This window comes from Mesocricetus auratus, unplaced genomic scaffold (genome assembly GCF_017639785.1).
Source record: "Mesocricetus auratus isolate SY011 unplaced genomic scaffold, BCM_Maur_2.0 Super-Scaffold_100006, whole genome shotgun sequence".
NCBI classification, from domain to species: Eukaryota; Metazoa; Chordata; class Mammalia; order Rodentia; family Cricetidae; genus Mesocricetus; species Mesocricetus auratus.
Window position 1 is genome coordinate 18189309 of NW_024429190.1, and position 18759 is coordinate 18208067.

The 18759-nt window shown below is 48.3% G+C and overlaps 1 protein-coding gene across 2 annotated transcripts in view; it reads left to right on the forward strand.

Annotated features, from left to right (window-relative positions):
* The window catches only part of Stx18 (syntaxin 18), a 100563-nt gene extending 82179 nt beyond the window's left edge, over positions 1-18384 (forward strand). For both annotated transcript variants that reach the window (XM_005068831.4, XM_013112501.3), the window contains exons 6-11: positions 2639-2751; positions 6956-7044; positions 13876-13934; positions 14991-15060; positions 16928-17008; positions 17813-18384. In XM_005068831.4, the coding sequence (XP_005068888.1) occupies positions 2639-2751; positions 6956-7044; positions 13876-13934; positions 14991-15060; positions 16928-17008; positions 17813-17908 (508 nt within the window). In that variant the 3' untranslated portion in view covers positions 17909-18384. The remainder of the gene's footprint in view (positions 1-2638; positions 2752-6955; positions 7045-13875; positions 13935-14990; positions 15061-16927; positions 17009-17812) is intronic.
* Positions 18385-18759: the final 375 nt, after the last annotated feature.

An 18759-nucleotide genomic window follows, 5' to 3' on the forward strand; every position in this document is an offset into this window, starting at 1 on the left:
AGTTCCTTCTGTGTCCTGACATAAGTCCTTTGTGAGGTCTCTGCTGTGGACAGTTGTCTGCCTCCTCTGTACTCTGTCTAGTCAGGATCTGAATGTCTGAATGGCATTAATGACTGTCTATTCTATACAAACACCCAGTCAGTCATTCTCTTAATGCTGACACAACATGGACTCAGGAGCTGGGACCCTGAGGTCTTGTCTCAGCCTAGCCACTATGTGGCCTCAGGTTCCTTCTTTATATAAAAGGTCATTAAATACTAGTAACTTCTTAGGGAGATGTTTGGGAGTTGGATAAATTTGTCTACATTTATCCTCATAAGGTGCTTAGAGAAGTACTTGGTACATCCTAGGTACTTGGCAAGTGGTATGTGTAAACCAGGTCCAGCCAGCACAAGTTAACTTTGTTCTTTTACTCACAGTCTGGCTAGCTAACAGCATGGACTGCATCATGGATCTTTTTAGCACCCTTCCTGTAATTTTCATATAGATTGTGGTAAAGCTATTATGATGCCTATTGTGTTATTTTTGTGATTGATCAATTGATTCTTTTGTCTGCACATTGTAACCTAGGTTGTCATAAAACTCGTGGCAGCAACCCTTCTACCTGTTTCTTGAGTGCTGGGATTACAGTCACACATACAGCCAAGAATGCTTGGCCCTAAACACATTATTTTAGGATGAGTTTTTCTCCTCTGTTAGCCATTTGCTCATTTTTGTAAAACATTCATTCATTCAACACGTTTTTATTGAACACTGTGTTAGTTAGATTCCCATCACTCTGACAAAACACCTGAGAGTCACCTTTAATCTGAACACTCAGGTGACAGGAGCAGGCAGGTCTCTATGAGTTCAAGGCCACCCTGGTCCCATAGCAAGTTCTAGGCTAGTCAGGACTACATAGTAAAACTTTGACTCCAAAAATTAGAATAAAGAGAGGAGTCAGAAGAAGAAAGTCTGTTGGGGTCACAGTTTTAGAGGTCCTGGCTCAGCTCATGATTGCTTGGCCCTGGTGGCACATACATGACAGGAGCACATGACAAAAGAAACCTGTTTGCCTCATGGCAACACAGTTGGAGAACTAAGAAAAAGAAAGGTTCACTTCAAGGGCACATCCCCAGGGACTTTTCTTACACTAGCCCTGCCTCCTAAAGCTTCACTCAGTAAAGGCATACACTGGACCTCAACCTTTGCAGATCATAACAGACACTACATTCAGGTACTAATCCAGCTAAGTAGCACTGGCAACTCACAAAAACACAGGTGCATGTAGAGGAATAGGACAGTACTTGCTATGTAAGCCAGGGCCTGGACAGATAGATGGTTTGGGGGTGAAGTGCTTGTGCAAGTGTAAAGACCTGAGTTCAGGTCCCCATCACCCATGTACAGTCTAGGTATGGTAGTGCTCACCTGTAAACCTCAGCACCTGAGGCAAAGACTGGCAGTTCCTGGGGTTCACTGGCCAGCCAGTCTACCTGAAACAGTGAACTCTAGTTCAGTGACAGACCTTGTGTCAAATAATTAGTGGGAGCCAGGTATGGTGGCACACACCTTTAATCCCAGCACTCAGGAGGCAGAGGCAGGCAGATCTCTTATGATATTGAGGCCAGTCTGGTCTACATAGTGAGTTCCAGGCCAGCCAGGGCTACAAAATAAGAACAAGATTAAAAACAATAAAAATAAGGTAGGAAGTTCTAGAGAAAAACTTCCAACATTGACCTCTGACCTCTAAACATGCACATATGGGTGGAGACACTTGCGTGCAACACACACACACACACACACACACACACACACACACACACACGGTTCAACAAAATGGCTTAGCAGGTAAAAGAATTTCTTCACAAGCCTAATAGCCTCAATTTGATCCTAAGAACTCATGTTTAAAACCATCCAAACAAACATCCAAACAGACAACAGATACTGCACACTTCTGTAGTCTCAGTACTTCTGCAGTGAGATGGGGGGTGGAGACAGGGAGGTCACCTGGATGCTCTCAGAGAAATGAGAAGGACCCAGCCTCAACAAAGGGGAAAAAGAAGACTTACTTACAGAAGCTGTCTTCTGACCTCCAGGTATACACCGTGTGCCTGCAGACACTCATGTGCACACACACTAATGAATAATAAATAAAATTGAAAAGAAAGCCTGGGGAGATCTCTAGGTAGCAGAGGCGAATATGAACTGGGTAGAAAAGGAAACCACATGGGCAGAGAAGTATGGAGAAAGATGGGAAGAAAACTAAGTGTGAGACTTCTGGCTTTACTATTTCAAGATAGCATGCATACCTGTGTGTGTGTGTGTGTGTGTGTGTGTGTCCATGTGTCCATGCATGTGTCTTTGGCAATACTTTTGCATTAGTGTAGAATTACTGAATTACTCTACATCACTTTCTGGTGTGGTGTCTCCAGGGCAACCTCAGTGCTTGCAGATGCTAGGCACCATGCTGTGGCCGAAATGCAGAAGGCAGTATACTATCAGCATGGTACCTTGCAGTGAGGTATATGTGTCCGTGTGACTCATGGGCCCCAGTAGAGAGACCAGCAAAAATGCACAAGTCATGTATGACCCCTTCTGTTGTCAGAAAAGAGTCCTGTTTTGAAGGCAAAATAAATAACTGCTAAGTATTTGTATTTAGATCTAAGCTGGAACCTGAACCAAATACAAAGAGGAAAGAACCCCTATCTGAGAAAGCCTCACAGGCTGCTTCCCAGGACTCTGAAGAGAAGCCTGCTGCCGAGGAGTTGCCAGGTATGAATCAGTATAAGGTTTTGCTCTGCACGTCTTCCCTCTGACCTATCGGCAGGAATACACAGCAGTTCCTGACCCATGGTGTGAGCAGAGCTGCTCCGAGCAATGGTGGGTCCAGAATTCACTGGTAGGTGGGTTTGGCTCTCAAGCTCACCTCTACATCATGATTCCATGTGTTTCCTAAGTGTTTCACATGACCTATGGTTCACCAGCCTGGAGGATTCCGGAGGTCCTTTGTACAGTGAGAACAGTACTTTTAGAGCTCTTCACTGTGCCACACATGCTGACTGAGTCACCGGCCAGACTTGGATCTTTGGAGGTGTGTGCTATTGTGTTTTGTAGGTGAGGAAGCCAAGCAGGATTCAGAGAGGTTATATAAGAGAGGAAGCTCAGCACTGAGGAAGCCCAGCAGCCCTCCACGTGGGTGGTTCTGTTTGCACAGCCTCAGCCTATTCCTGCCTGGTAGCTGAACATGCTGAATCCCTGGTTCAGCAGGCAGGGATTCTGCATGTCTCCTGTGCCTGCCCCGGGCTTCCCCACACTTCCATGGGGCATAGTTTCCTAGAAGACAAGACACAGCGTCCACATTCAGTCATTCACCCACTCAGGGAAAGCCGGTGCCAACTGAGGACCTAGAGAAAGTCTCATCAGAAGATACCACGTCTCACTGCTGACCTCAAGCCTACATTGCCTGTTGTGCCAGACCTTGGGCTGGGTGTTAGGGATGTCAGAGTGAGTGGAAACGACTCTTCTTTGGGCTCATAGGGAAACAAGCAAGGTCTGTGAGTGTGACGAGAGCAGTGTTGTTCTAGTGCGCTGACATAGAGTCCACATGATCAGGTTGTCTTCTTACTGGTTGAGCTGTGATTAGTCTGGCAGTGTGCAGGGGACAAGAACATGTGATGTGGAAACACCTGGGCCCCAGCACTCACATCCATACTAGCATTGCTCTGCCTGCTTAAACATGGGAGCAAGGAGATGAGCACTAGTTACTGGAGCTTGCTTTTTCAAGGACACCAGCAAGACAGCCTGCAGAATGGAAAACCATTTCCATTGTACCATACGTCTGATGAGGGACTTTATCCACCTGCTGGACACAGATAGACCTCTCAACCAAAAGTTGAAAAGTGAGCAAAGGATCTGAATGGCAGTTTCTTTAATTTTTAATTGAAAAAAAAATGTTCATACAATATACTCTGATCATGGTTCCTCTTACCCCAACTCCTCCCAGCTTCTGCTCACCCACCCAACACCACACCCTTTCTCTCTGTGTGCCTTTAGAAAACAAACAGGCAAACACACAAAAACGTAGATTTTTAAAAACACAGAAAATCCAGGTGGTGGTGGCACACACCTGTAATCCCAGCACTTGGGAGGCAGAGGCAGGTGGATCTCTATGAGTTCAGGGCAAGTTCCAGAACAGTCAGAGCTGTTACACAGAGAAACCCTGTCTCGGAAAGCCAAAAATAAAAAAATAAGTAAAAAACACAACGCACACACACAAATGCAAAGCCCATAAAAACATGTAACAAATGGCAGTTTCTTAAAGGAACATCTATCTACCCATTACAGATAAGCACTTTAAGAGGACCCAGCGTCACCAGTGATCAGGGAGGGCAGCATGGAAAAGGCACTCTGGTTTGCTGGGAAGTGGGGGGATACGCTGCAGCCCACATGCTGAGGTAGAGTTTGAACCTCAGCATGGTAAGATACACTGGGTATTCCAGAGCTGGAGTGTGCCATGGTATATGGCTTATATCTGAAAAGCCTGGAAACGGCTGAGAGGTGGTGTGGAAGCTGGTAGGCTGGACAGGAATCTCTTGGAGCAACCAAGACACAAGACATCTGCTACCAGGGACCACCCCACATATACACCCAAACTCACATAGAGCAGAGTGAGTAGTGCTCGGGTCACATTTGGAGTCTGAGGTCACCTCTTAGGTAGCGACTGGGAGTGTGTGGGATGGGAGCACTTGAGGCTGAAGAGCTGGTGGAAGGGCATTGCTGCCTGAGATGAGTCCAGCTCCATGTGCGGTCGGGCAGCACGGTGGGGGAAGGGACGCCACATGCTCGTCTGCTTGGATGGGCCTGAGGTGCCCGCTGGGTGTCCAGGTGGAAATAGTGTTGATGTTGGAGTGAGCAGAGAGAACTTAGGGCTAGGAGCTTGGGGGATCCTGGGAAACTGACAGCTTGGAACCATGGCTTGAGTGTACCTCTGAAGAGATGATCGAGAGGGGAGAAGCAGGCCAGGCTGCTCAGGGGGAGGCCTACAGCCAACTTCCATGTGCTGTCTGTTTTCCTGGCTAGGCCCTTCTTTCCATCCCGGCCTTGGTGTTAATGGGGAAATTTTTCCCCTACAGCCAGCTGCTCTCCTTCCCAAGCTGTGTGTCTTTCCTTTCCTCCATGGCAATCGAGAGACTGTTTCTTCCTGTGTGTGGATATCTGCTAGTTTCTGTGGGTAACACTCCAACCTGTTCCGTGTGGATGTGTCCTTTGCTTTCTTTGTCTTTCAGTGTTTATTTCCTTTTGAAACCTGAGGTGCCACTTAGACAACATGGTCTGGCACAGAACAAGTTGGCACAGTTCTAGGAAAGAGTTGGTCTCTTGTCTGTAACGCTCCCTCTGCTGTTTGGCACTTGCTCGTTTAATCGGCAGGTTCTCTACTGGTTGGCCTGCCACCCCCAGAATTAAGTCCTTTTCTTTAAACATTCTGCCTGGCAAGGCTGAATTCTTCATGTCTCTGTGGTAAGTTGTTTGCTCATCTTGGTTTTTGGGTGTTCAGATATATTCTCAAGTGAGTCATTGTTCCTGCCCCTGTGAAGTTCGCTGCTGCCAGGAAGGATAGGATTCCAGCTCCTGGAGGCGAGTAAGTAGTGTCTTAGGAAAAACAGAAGTGGGAACAGACTGAGGACCATATGGACCTCAGGGAGAGGTAACCCTGAGCAAGTAAGTCAGCACCCCCCAAAAAATAAAGCTTAGAAACTTCTAGGTGATAGGAACATTTAGAGCAAGAAAACACTCAAGAGGCCAGACATCATGGAGGCGTACATGGAATGTAGTCACTAAAGAAAACCCGTGCGGTTAGTGAGGAATTGTAGGAGATATGGTTGCAGAGGCAGTCTGGGGCCAGACCACAGAATGCCTGGGTGCAGGTAGGCCATCTGGATCTGACTGGTTGGCACAGTATGCTGTGAGCACTGCGCTTCGCCTGAGTCCTGGGCCCAGGTCAGAAGGGCTTCATGTGGCTCACAGTTGAACACCTGTAGAGCGCAGGACTTCTCCATCCTCATGTAACTAATACATACTCGGATCCATTATGATGGGGCTTATGTTTCTGATTCTTTTTTGTATTCAAAGGAGAGGGAAGAAAAATCTGAAATAGGGACCATACTGAAGCCAAGTAGGAGATAGAAGTCCCAGGGGTATGAGTGATGGGTGAAAGCACATGGGTTCACACCCAGAGAGTTGTCTCAGAACAGTGCCTCTCTGCCTGAGGACACTTTATGACATGGATGTGATTTTCCTTGTCTGTAGTCTGTTTCACCTGCACTGAGGTGTACGTGACTGTTTGGGAAGATACCTTTCTAATGGTAACTGTGCCTGTCACACAGGGAGGGCCCCATCTGCCTTCTCTCTGCTGCTGTTGTGATGTGCTTTTCCCAATCAAACCACCCTGAACTCTCACTACCCCCTAGACTCAACAGGAATTTTACTGGAGCTGAAGAGAAAGGAAAAAGATGCAGTATTTGCCCCAGTCCCTGGAAAAACAGTGATGAAGCCCAGGGACACTGAGACACTCATAACTAGATTCACCTTTGGGAACAGATTTGTCCCAGCCTCCACTAAGCAGTCCTTTCCTCCCCTCAGCTAGCCCTACAATGTGCAGGCTGTACCCATTGCACTGGGCAACAGTTCTTTGTAGGCGCCTGTGCTAGTGAGGGCCATTGTGTGCTTGCCTCGCCATGAACAAAAGGCATCTAGATTAAAATGTTCCTGTTCTAGGATATGTGGCTGCCCTAGAGAAAGACTTCATACTGTGTGGACTGGGACCTGGAGCCTCTACTGCACGTTAGCTAATTGCCAATATGGACCATGCTACAGAACCCCACTCCTTCTGGTGTCTTCGTGTGCCTGTTTCTTCGGCTGCCTATTCTGAAGGAATAGCTGGCCCTCCTATCTTTGTCCTCTTTACTTTTCTTAACAGAAAAGCCATTGGCCGAAGCACAGCCTGAACTGGGAACCTGGGGCGATGGCAGTGGTGAAGATGAGCTATCTCCAGAAGAGATACAGATGGTAATGCTAACTACTTCTTTGCAGCTGCCTGCCCTAAGATTGTCAGTGAGTGGGAGGTTGTGCAAATGCCCTTGCCCTAATTTGATACTGGGCTTTAAAAATATAAACACATTGTATATACACTTACCCACTTAATGTCCTACTTCCCGTTAGGATTTTCATGATTTCAGTTCACAGTAGCATAGTAAAACAGAAGTTCGCTTGGATAGTCTTGCTAAGTGTTTTCACTAGCAATATAGTAGGCATCGAGATTAAACCAAGTCAGTCTTTTATATTTGCCAAAATGGTGTTTATACTCAATTGAGTCATTGGTATCATGGAAGTGATAGGAGATCATAGTGAAGGCTGAAGGATGGTGGAAGCAGCCATCAGGACAGTGACCACCTCCTCCTGGTGACCTGACCCCTGTGTTAAGTGCTGTTGTTTGTCATCTCAGTGGTTTCAAGACACAAAGTTTTGGTGAGAGCCTCCCAAATGGCAGCCTCATGGCTGTGCAGCCATTGACAGTGAGCATTTTAGGACTCATCTGCCTGGCTCTTCTTCAGGCCTGCAGTATTCACCACCTCCTCCTGCCTTTGCCAAAGAGCAAGAAAGGCCTTGCCACTGGAGACAGAGGAGCAGTGGTGAACAGAAGCCCTTTTGTCTAGTGAGGATAGGCTCTGACCTTGGCTTAGTCCTCAGACTTCCAGAGAGTCATTTGTGATTGCCACTCCTTTCTGACTCCTGTGATGTCCCCAGTGTAGCCTCCTGGAGTCCTCTCTGACCAGCCAGACAGCCACCCCAGTGTCCTGCTTCCTTCTGTACTTGTCTACTGTGCTAGCACCATGTGAGAAGGATACTGGCTCACTGTCACTGCCTTAGACCCAGAACAGTGACTAGGAGTGCTGCTAACTAGCTAAGTCACTGATGGGTTCTTGTGAGTGGGACAGAAGGCCTGTCCATATGTCTGTCTTCCACAACTGCCCAGCCCAGGTGACAGGTCATGGCTACTTGCTCTTCAGATTCCCTGCTTCTCCCTGCCTGAAACAAAGTTTTCCTCCCAGAAAGTAGCATAAATAGGTGAAAACCAACATGCAGGGAGCCCAAGGAGCCACTGCCTCCAAGGTAAAAGAAAGGACTGTGGAATCACAGTTGACTACAGTCCACTCGTGCCTTTATCTGGAACTTCTGTGCCCTCTCACAGCTCTCAAGGGCAATAATAGCCGCCTCCAGGGACTGATGATGGAGAGATATCCCTTGAAGGACAAATGTGAGAAGACCAGACACTTGAGAGATTTATGACTTGAGCATTCAGGAGAAGGACAATCATGGAACTGGGCATTGGGGAGTAGGGAGTGGGGAGCAGGAAGTGATGAGTTCCATGTCAAGATAGCTTGGAAGTGCTGTGGATATGGATATGTAGATAGGTCCTAGAGGCATCTTAGGGCTGGAGTATCATAGGCTTAGAGGAGGTCCTTGAGAAACACTGTGTACAGGGACAGGGGACAAGCCATGAGAGTTCCCTGGGAATTTTGCATTAGAAGCAGACTGAAATGTAGAAACCAAAAAATGAGTTTCAGCACAGTTGGATTGCATTCCCTTCTGACAGCTGATAATGACAGGAGTGTCTTAAAATCATGTCATTTATCACCAGTTTATACAAAATAATTTTGCTAGAGGAAATGATGAGTTATATTGCTGCAAATGTTGCAAATTTGCTAGAGATAATAATGTGTACTGCTCACCCTCTTCATTGAAAAAGGACTCTTTTGTCAAGTGTAAGCAGATGTAAATTTGTGTTGGACCTCACTCTTTTATGCCCCATTATTCTTCATAAAGGAGATAGCCAAAATACAGGGGTTTGCCAGAGGACTTTGCCTTCCTCCTGGAACAATGATGAGCCCCAAATCTCAGTTAACCTTTGCAGGCAGATGACTTACAAGCCACTAGCATAGGCTGGAGATATGGCTCAGAGGTTAAGAGCACTGACTGCTCTTACAGAGGTCCTCAGTTCAATTCCCAGCAACCACATGATAGCTCACAACCATCTATAAAGTGATCTGATGCCCTTTTCTGGCGTGCAGGCATACATGAAGGCAGAATGTTGTATACATAATTTTTTTAATTAAAAAAAAAAGCCGCTGGCAGTGTCAGTGTAGAAGGTAGACCCGAGGAAGCGAACAACTGGGTGTCTGCCATTCCGTGGCACAGTCCTTCTGAGATGATGGAGAACAAGGGCTCTAGTACCAGGTAGTCAGCTGTGAATCCTCCTCCTCCTCTCACTAACTGTCTGAGGAAGCAAATGAGCCTCAGTGGACCTCACGCTGGTGTGGGGAGCCACAGTTGAGAGCCACTCAGCACAGCCAGGGAGACCCTGTGCACAGTTCACAAGCCCCACACCTGCCACACGGCTGAAGATGACGTCAGGATGTGAGGCTCTCTCCCAAGACAGTTGGTGTCAGCTTTCATGTCCTCTGCCCCACCCAGACCATTCCCAAAAAGGCTGGCACTTCAGCCACAGTGCTGGTGATATAGAATCAGAGTCTGCAGTGCTTCCTAGTTTGTATTGTGTTGGTGCAGATGGGTGGGACAGAAGGATGTCATGAACTTTTGTAACAGGCTACTTAAGTGTTCAGCTAATGATGTTCTTGTTTGGGAGTAATTGCTGAGTGTAATTTGTAAAGTCTTGCTAAGCCCAAATTTAAAAACAAAACAAAACAACAACAACAACAAAAACCTCCTGGAAATGATGGGAAAGAATACTATATTATTGGTTTTACATTGAAAGTACTTTAGCAAATTGTGGTCATAGTTCATAATCAGTTTTGGAACTTTCCCTCAGAGTGGAATAATAAGTTAAGCCCTATAGTGGCAATTTAATTCATTCTTTTAGTCAAAGAAATGGTTGCTAGGCATTGCAGAATGGCTTTAGGATGTTACTTGATATGCACAGTCACTCTGCAGGTGTAAGTCATGGTACAGGTGGATGGGGCCTTGAGTTAGCAGAGGTTTTATGTCAGGCTAAGAAAAACTCAGTTGTTTTCTAATGTGGAACATCAAGGAAATTGCCCCCCTTTTAGAGCCCACTTTACTTTTATGTACCTCATTCAATTTACTCAAGTAAAGTCACCTTTGAAAGATACGAGTGTGACCTTTCTTAAATCTGTGTGAAATGTGTCTGTAGCAAGTGTCCCTGAGGCAGCTCATGGAACCAGGCAGTCTGCTGGCACAGATTTCATATTGTAACCCAGCACAGTTCATGTGTCAAGAACATAGGTGTTGTTGGGAGAGTCTTGAGTCCCAAATCCTCACTTATCTTCTCTGGATGACTTGAAACAGGAGTACTTCACCCTGCCGTATTTTCTATGCAGGGTCCTTGGAAGTAACACTTAGCAAAGGGGGTCAGATTAAAAACAAGATTTCTACAGTAAGCTATTACAAATGGACCTGTGTCCTTTAAACCAGATTATAAGCCCTTTCACAAAGCCCAACTGGAAAGTCTAGCTGACCAGGAACAGAGTAAGATGGCCGAGGGAGCTATTGCTTATCTCACTGTGCTGTCACCATGGCTGCCCTGAGAACTTTCACCTGTGTTGTTACTTAACCTCATTCGGGAGGGAGTATTGCAGGCCCCACTGTGTGGTTTGTCATAGACCCCCCTGTTCAGGGTCCCCTGAATCTCAAGCCCTAGATCCTTAGGGTGATGTTGGTAAACCAGGAGTGGTAGTGCACAGTCGTAATCTCAGCACTTGTGAGGTGAGAGCATGAAGGTGCTCAGATACAGAGTTGTAAGCAAGCATGGGATACATATGAGCCCACAGAGCTGTAGGTCAGTGTAGGATACATATGAACCTGTCTAAGAGGAGGATGCTGCTGCTTGTCAGCCATTCTTCACTATGACAAATACCAGAAATAAGCTACTCAAAGTAGGAAAGATTCGCCTGAGTACATGGTTTCAGAGGCTGCAGGCTATGGTCAGTGACTCCATTTGCTCTGGGCCTATGGTAAGACAGCATCATGGCAGAAGGGCATGGTGGGAAAGAGCTGCTCTTATCGCTGCCCCAAGGACATGCCCCTAATGACCTGCTTCTGCCAGCTGGACCCATCCTCAGCTACATCCTTCATTCTGAATCAGTCACTGAATAATTCAGTGACTGCGCCAAAGCCTTAACGATCCAATAACCTCTCAATGACTGGATGTGCCAGCTGGAAACCAACTCTTCATTCAGCCATGAGCCTTTTCAGGAGAGAAGTCATATCCAAACATAGCACATTAAGTGATAAGTATCTCCTAGACTGTGGTCGTGTTGTATCTCTGGGCATATAAACATCCTGCTGTAGTGCTGACCACATAGACCGGGACTTTGGTTCAACACTGGACCTGGCCAAGTCCCTACTTAGGTGAGGAAGCAGCATGGCTGCACAATTAGGCTGACCCTAGAATGAACTATCTGTGAAATTTCCAGAGCCTGACAGAGTGAAACAGCCAGGGACCACAGCTGCCCTGTTTAATCTGAGGTCAGACGGGAGAAAGGAACTTTCAGGCACCTCACCACTCACTTTGCCTGTCTGAGAGACTACTCATGTAAACAGCATACATGTTTTAATGGCCTCACTGTCTAAATCCTTTTGTCCCCATTTTGGTGACAAAAGCCAAAGGACAGTGATTGGATTACTCACCTGCCCAAAGACATACAGTTTCAAAGGTGAAGGACTTGGGAAGGCTCACAGCTGTCCACAAAGAAACTGATGGCCATTGAGAAGCCATTGACTAGCTAGGGCCACCTAACAATTTTCATGAGGCCTCAAACCTGGTTTCCATATCGGGGGTATATGACCAACTGCCCCTGCCACCTAACCTTTGGGGCAAACTTGCCATTCAGAAAACCGCCTTGAAACCAGTGCCAGTGAGCACGCATGTGTGGATCCTGCTAGACTGCAGTAAGCGGTGACCTCACACTTGCTTAAGGCAGTGGTCATCAACCTGTGGGTTGCAATCCTTTGGGGGTTGAATAACTCTTTCACAGGGGTCACCTAAGACCACAGGAAAGCACGGGTATTTACATTATGATTCATAACAATAGCAAAATTACAGTTAGAAAGTAGCAATGAAGTAATTTTTTGGCTGGGGGTCACCACAACATGAGGAACTGTATCAAAGGGTCACAGTTTTAGGAAGGTTGAGAACCACTAACTTAGGGAAGAGAGTTTGGAGGGCATTGTCTGTTTATTTGTTTTTATTAACTCCGTTTCTTTTTGACCTGCCCTGTAGTGGTGGCTGCTCTCCACTGAAGCTCCCGACCACTGTCAATACTCTCTTCACCCCTTACCACATGGAATGGCTTAAGTCATCTGTTTCTCTTTTCCTTGGGAGGCTGGCTATATCTGAGATAGCATACAGAACCCCTGGGCTCAGGAAAACCAGAAGCAGAAGCTGTACCTTCACCTGGCCACTGGAGCCCATGTGATGTCGCCTGCCACTGGAGCCAGTGTTACGGTTTCATTAGTAACAGCTGCTAAGGCTTAGAGAGGTAGTATGGCCCTGTACCCCATGCCTGGACTGGAGGAAACCAGTAACAAACCCGGGCAACACTCCACCTAGACTGACAGTTCATTGTGTTTAGGAACAGTTTCAAAGAAGCTAAGGACAAGATTTGAAAGGGCAGGACCATATTTATCATTAGGAGAAAAAAAGAAAAAGGAAATGCCTCCCTGGAAAATAAGCCTGTGCATACCTGAGGGGATTAGTGCTACAACTCAAGTAATTACACATTCTCAGGCTATACTGGCCTCCTACGTCACTGCTGAGTGGACAGGCAACAGCTGACACTTTCTGACTCAAAAGTGAAGTTTTGTTCTCTTACATGGTCTCTTTGATGCCTAATGAAAAGATCCATTAGCAGTGCTGTATCCAGCCCGCTATAGCTCAACTGGTCCTGCTGGGAACTGCCCCACCCACCTGCCCCCCTGAAGCATTGCCATCTCTCCTCCGTCCCCATTTTCTGATCTGATGGATAGTGTGCTGATGAGCAGCGGGGCTTGTGCAGGGCTCAGAGACTAAAGAAGAAAAGTGACTCTGTCCCTTGAGAGACGCTGGTCCCTGAACGAGTTAAGAAATGTCACCGTGAAGCTGCATGCAGGAGAGTTCCAGAGAAAGTGTGCCTATCTGCTCTGTGGCCAGGCCTTAACGCAGTGCCTGTGCTGTTGTCCCCAGCCAGTCAGAAGAGCTGGGAGATGTGGCATGCACCTGTGCCCTGTAGCCTAAGGGGTTCTTTTCAGAGCCTTTTGCTCAGGTGCAGCCAGGATCTAGACTCAACGCCACAGAAAACATTTTAGGACAGGTCAGTGGAGTAGACTTGGGGCTTATTCTAAAAAAGACAGCAGTACATACCTCTAGCCAGCAGGGAAGCCTTAGTGCTCTCAAGATTCACAGGACTGTTCCTGTCACAGGCCAAGTAGCCTGCCAGCCTCTACTGCATAGCAGTCTTCCCCACACCAAATTCTGTCTAAAAATGTTGCCACCAGAGATAGGTGGCAGCAGTGGGCTCCTGGCAGAAACTGAGTCTGGGAGCTGCTGAGCCAGCTCCCTCTGTCCATCAGCTAGTATCAGCTGCTCCTGAGTTCAGACATGGGAGGGGCTCTGCAAGCCACTGCAGCACAGCTGGTCTTTGGGAAGGCTAGCGTTTTCTTCCTAGAGTATGATATTTTTCAGGTAACCTTCTGGCAATGCCTTGTGCTGTCCAATGGGACTGGGCAGTGATCCTTAGAAGGTTGGGGGAAGGTCAGGGATACCCTATACCCCCTTCTTGAGCTCCATTTGATGTCATTCTGAGTGCATGTATTTCTTTGCAGTTTGAACAAGAAAATCAGCGGCTCATTGGTGAAATGAACAGCTTATTTGATGAAGTGAGGTGTGTATATAGCTAATGGCTTGATGACAGCTTTTCTAGACACTGGGGGCTTTTTCCATTTGTTTTGGCACTCAAGCACCCACATGTAACCAGGCGGGGCCTGTGGGAGGAGACTGGCTGCTACAGCAGGCTCATGGGTGCCACAGTTGCAGAAAGAGAATTGCTAAAGACAGATCACCCCAAAAGTGGGACCACACCCACCAGAACAGGGCTGCCTGGGTGGAGTGGCTGTAAGATGTAGTAGGGACCTTGTGATGGGGCTTGCTCCAGCAGTGTCTGCTTCCAGGTGACCAGGCTCACGCTCGAGTGTCTGGAACCACCAGTAAACTCACTCAAGGGCCTTTGTCCCACAGGAGTATCGCAGTGCTCTGATAGCAACAGCTCTGTTCCATTGAGGGTGCAGCCCCTCCCAGCCTGGGGAGTTACTCAGCGCAGAGCTACTCCTTCTCAGCAGCCCCAGGGGTTTTGCCCCAAAGATGGCTCTCCAAGGCCTCCCTCTTCCTAGCCTAGCTCTCCCTGTCTCCACCCACCTTGCTGTTTCTTCCCCAAGTCCTTCCTTGTCCCCTGTCACCTTTCTCCTCCTGCCACTGACTTAGCAGCAGCTGTGATGCAGCAGTTAATTTCAGCCTCAGCCAGCTTCCACCTTCAGACCTGCCTAGCCCCAGCCCACCCCAGGGTGCCCCAAGCTGCAAGAAGCAGGAAAAGGGCTCACCCTGCATTTCAAGTTGGGCAAGGACTTAGTTGTTAAACCAAATGGGGTCATCACACACTGAACTGGAGCATTTTCTTGCCAAAGGAGCTGGCGTGAGAGGAAGACGGACTTTTTTTGAAGATGGACTTTCCAAGTGACCATGCCTTTTGACTCTCCAGCACGCGCCCCGCAGTAGTCACTAGGCTATGCTGAGGACTTACTGTGTCTGCCCAGCCCCTCCCCCTCCCCCACTGCCCCATCTGGTGTGGTTCTCACCTTGGTGGTTCCTTCAGGAATGTAGACTGTTCCTCTTAGATTACCAAGAGCTAATAACTAACATGTCACTGATTGGTTCTTTTTTGAAGGCAAATCGAAGGGAAAGTCGTTGAAATTTCCAGACTCCAAGAGATATTCACTGAAAAAGTCTTGCAACAGGTAAAAAGACCCAAAGGCCCAGCAGTTTTGAGTTTTGGCTTAGAACTGACTGAGAGCTCAGAACCCTCTTCCAGAAGCATCTGAATGATGCAGATTAGGCAGCACCATGTTTTGTTAGCCAGTCACAACCCTCCATGGTACAGCTGAGGGCTCCATATGGGGACCTGGCTTAGAGTAGAGTAGCCCCTGTGAGCTAGAGTGTCTGGTGGAGGTGGAGGGGTGCAGGCTAGGGCTGGGAGACAGGTAGCCCCTCCACACCATTGCTCCTTATCTGTAGGAAGGGTGAGACACAGGACTGCTGTGACGTTCTCAGATAACCACAGACGAGCCCTGCACAGTGCATAACGGAGTGCTGCTTTTGGTCCACAGTGCTCCAGAAATTAGTGCCATCCAGTCAGTCCATGCTGCTTCGGGAACACAGTCTGAGGGGGTAGGACTGCTCCAGGTGACCTTGGGACTTTGGCCAAGTGTGTGGAGGCCATGAAGCCTGCAAATGGGTTTTGTGCAGATACTTTAGCTTGATGTTCATGTCAGCTGCATTACACAGGAAGCCGTCAAAGCAAGCTCCTCCTGGTCTAGCAGCTTGCTTTGAGGAGAGCTCACCTTGTCTGAAACACCCAACTTGCAGGAAGATCAGGCTTCAGTCTGGACGTTCCACCTGTTATGCTGTGGCCAGTACTTCTCCTAAGCCCAGTTCCTGTCAGAAGTAGAGCTGGTGAGCCCTGCTTCACTCTCAGAACCAACAAGTAGGACCACTGACCTACCTGGCCTATGGCAGGCCTTTTAGTGGGACTCTGACCAAGCCAGGTAGTGCCCTGCTGCAGTAACACCACACGTGTCACAGGAAAGTGTCTTCTACTCTGGTGACACCCCATGACTAGCCACATGTAGGAAAGGGAGTCACAGTCTCTTAGGCTCCAGTACCCAGCCTTCTACCAAGAGAGACTAACTGTCACAGCAGTGGCTGTACCAGAGGCCTAGGCAAACAGTCCCCCTGAGAGAGAAGAGAGCTGCCCCAGGGGAGGTGGTGTCCCTCTAGAGTCCAGTCAAGGGCCTCTTGGACTTCTGAGGCCCCAAAACCTTGTCTTTATGAGTGTTGGGGACTGTTTATGGTAAACCCCTCAACTCCTGGTCCATGTGCACCCAAGTGATGTCCCTGCTAGGAACTGGGTGGTTGAAGCCTGCTTTCCACTCTGCAGCAGTTTATCAGGCAGGGCTCCCTAAAAACCACATTAGGCATACCTTGCTGCCCCTCAACAGGGAGATCAAAGGCAGTACCACATGGCTGGTATGGTGGGGTCTCCTATAGGATGGTCTCCTGAGCCGTGACCAGCACCCCTACTCAAGTTCTCTCAGCATCTGCACAGGACATTTGCATCGAGCAATTCATATCATGTCTTAACTTTAACCCCTTTAGCAGTGGGTTAAAATATGCTGTTTGGGTAGCTTGTGTGTTTCAAAGCCTATAATATTTTGAAGCTGACTTCTAGACCTTATAAAGAATAAATGGAATTCTTGAAGAGAGCCCTTGCTGGAGTGACCAGTCCAGAATCAGCAGGTCATGTTTGTCCTTGTCACTTGACAAGTGTCACAGGAGAGGTGATAGGTAGCAGACGGTGTAGGCTCTCCAGCCCAGTAAGAGCCTATCCTAGTCCTGCCACTCGGATACTGTGTGGCCTCTAATAAGTCAGTAAACAGCTCTAATCCATAAATTTCCCTTTGTGTTGAGTCCTAGCCACCTCTCAGGTGAGGATTCCTAAGCTGTGTAAGTACAGTCTTTAGAGCTTGAAACGTGGCAGCAGCTACCTGTGGAATATCTTCTTGGTGGAGGGGGAATAGCTGGGTTCATGTGACACTCTTTCTACAGGAAACTGAGATTGACAGCATTCACCAGTTAGTCGTGGGGGCAACTGAAAACATCAAGGAAGGCAACGAAGACATACGAGAGGTGGGTATCTGGGTCTCTTGGGTCTGCTTTGGCCCAGCACTGTGTCTCAACAGCCTGAGTCTCACTGGTAAGGCTGTTCAAGAGCACTGTGTATCACTCAGGACCGATCCTGCGGCTGTAGTCATGGGTTTACTGTCAGCCAGCCTAAGAGCATGTGTTCATAGACTTATTTTCAGCTTGTTCTCAAGAGAAAGTAGTTCCTGGCCCAGTGTGGGTAGGAGAGCATCCAAGTAGGGCCAGGACAATGTGAAGCTGAAGATAAACCTCTGAGGGAGGGCAAGAGCCCAGAAACTGTCTGTGGAAGGCACTCAACCCTGTGAGCAGACTGTCTCTAAAGCCCAGACCTCCAGGCTGGCCCACTGTCACCACAGACAAGAGCATCCCTGGGAAACCTGAGCCCTGGGTCAGACCTGAGTAGTCCCTGGGCAGTTGAGTCCTAGGAGGTTAGGACAGACGATGAAAGGCAAGTTCAGTAGGCAGAGGTGCTTTCTGCCAACCAGGGCAACGTAATTTTGATTCCTGAAATCCATATGGTACAGGCAGAGAATTAACTGTGGCCCTACACCCCCACACACACCATGACATGCATCCCAACCGACCCTCATACAGAGATAATGTCATTTTAAAATGAAATGCAAGGCACTTGTTCTCTGTCAGGTCTCCATGCATGGTGACTTCTGTTCTTACTGAGGTTACCTATCTAAGGAGAGCATGAGATTCATGGAGGTACACATGGAAGATTGGGGTGCCTAGGGCTTCTGAAACCAGTCAAGAGTGGCGCTGACTCTGTGCTCCTCCCACCAGGCCATCAAAAACAATGCTGGCTTCAGAGTGTGGATCCTCTTCTTCCTCGTGATGTGCTCCTTCTCCTTGCTCTTCCTTGACTGGTATGACAGCTAGCCCACCAGGGCTGCACCCGTGCCTGCACTGCCGCCTCAGACACGCCATGCCAGCATGTCTCTCGTCTGCCGTGGAGCTCTGTAAGGTCCAAGGACTGGGGAGTCGTGGCCCCCAAGCCAACATTTGCAACCTCTCAGGACCTGGAAATGCATGGATTGAAAGTGTCCTAGGCAGTTTTCAGAGGATAGGGCGCTGGGAGTGGGGGGCAGTCATGTGCTGCACCTCCAAGAGAGGCCACAAGCATGGTGGGGCTGAGCAGGGCAGGGATATAGCACGCCTGCTGTCCCCATTGCCGTGTTTGGGGCCTCGTCTCCTGCCTTCCCACACCAGTAGCCTCAGGGGAGAACATGCCTAATGTTTCTAAAGTCATTGGTTCTTATTCCTTGTGGCGTCTAATATATGCTGATATGTGGCCATTTTGTCATAGAAAATAGTTCACATCCGCCTTGTCAAGCTAATAAATGCAATTACAGCCACTTACTGGAGCCAGTGCATCCCCACTGGGCAGCTCCGACTGCCACCTGGCTGGACAGGCACAGTGGTGCCCTCCTCTAGGCCTCTCTCCTGCCCTGGCTCCCAGCGTATGAACAGCAAAGCCAGGGCCCAGGGCATGTGAAGCCTGGATTCCTGCCACTAGGTCCCTGAAGCTTGTGTTCCAAGAAGGGTGTAGATTTCAGAAGGGCAGGCCTTCTGCCCTTGTTCCTGCATACCTGCGCCTCTAGAAGAGGCCACGGGGTTGCCTGTTGAGAACTAGACATGTGCAGCACACAGCCTGCATCTTTGCACAGATTTACCCTGGTGTCACACAATTCCTGCTGAAGCGCATGAGTACAGACAGTCCAGTGTGCAGC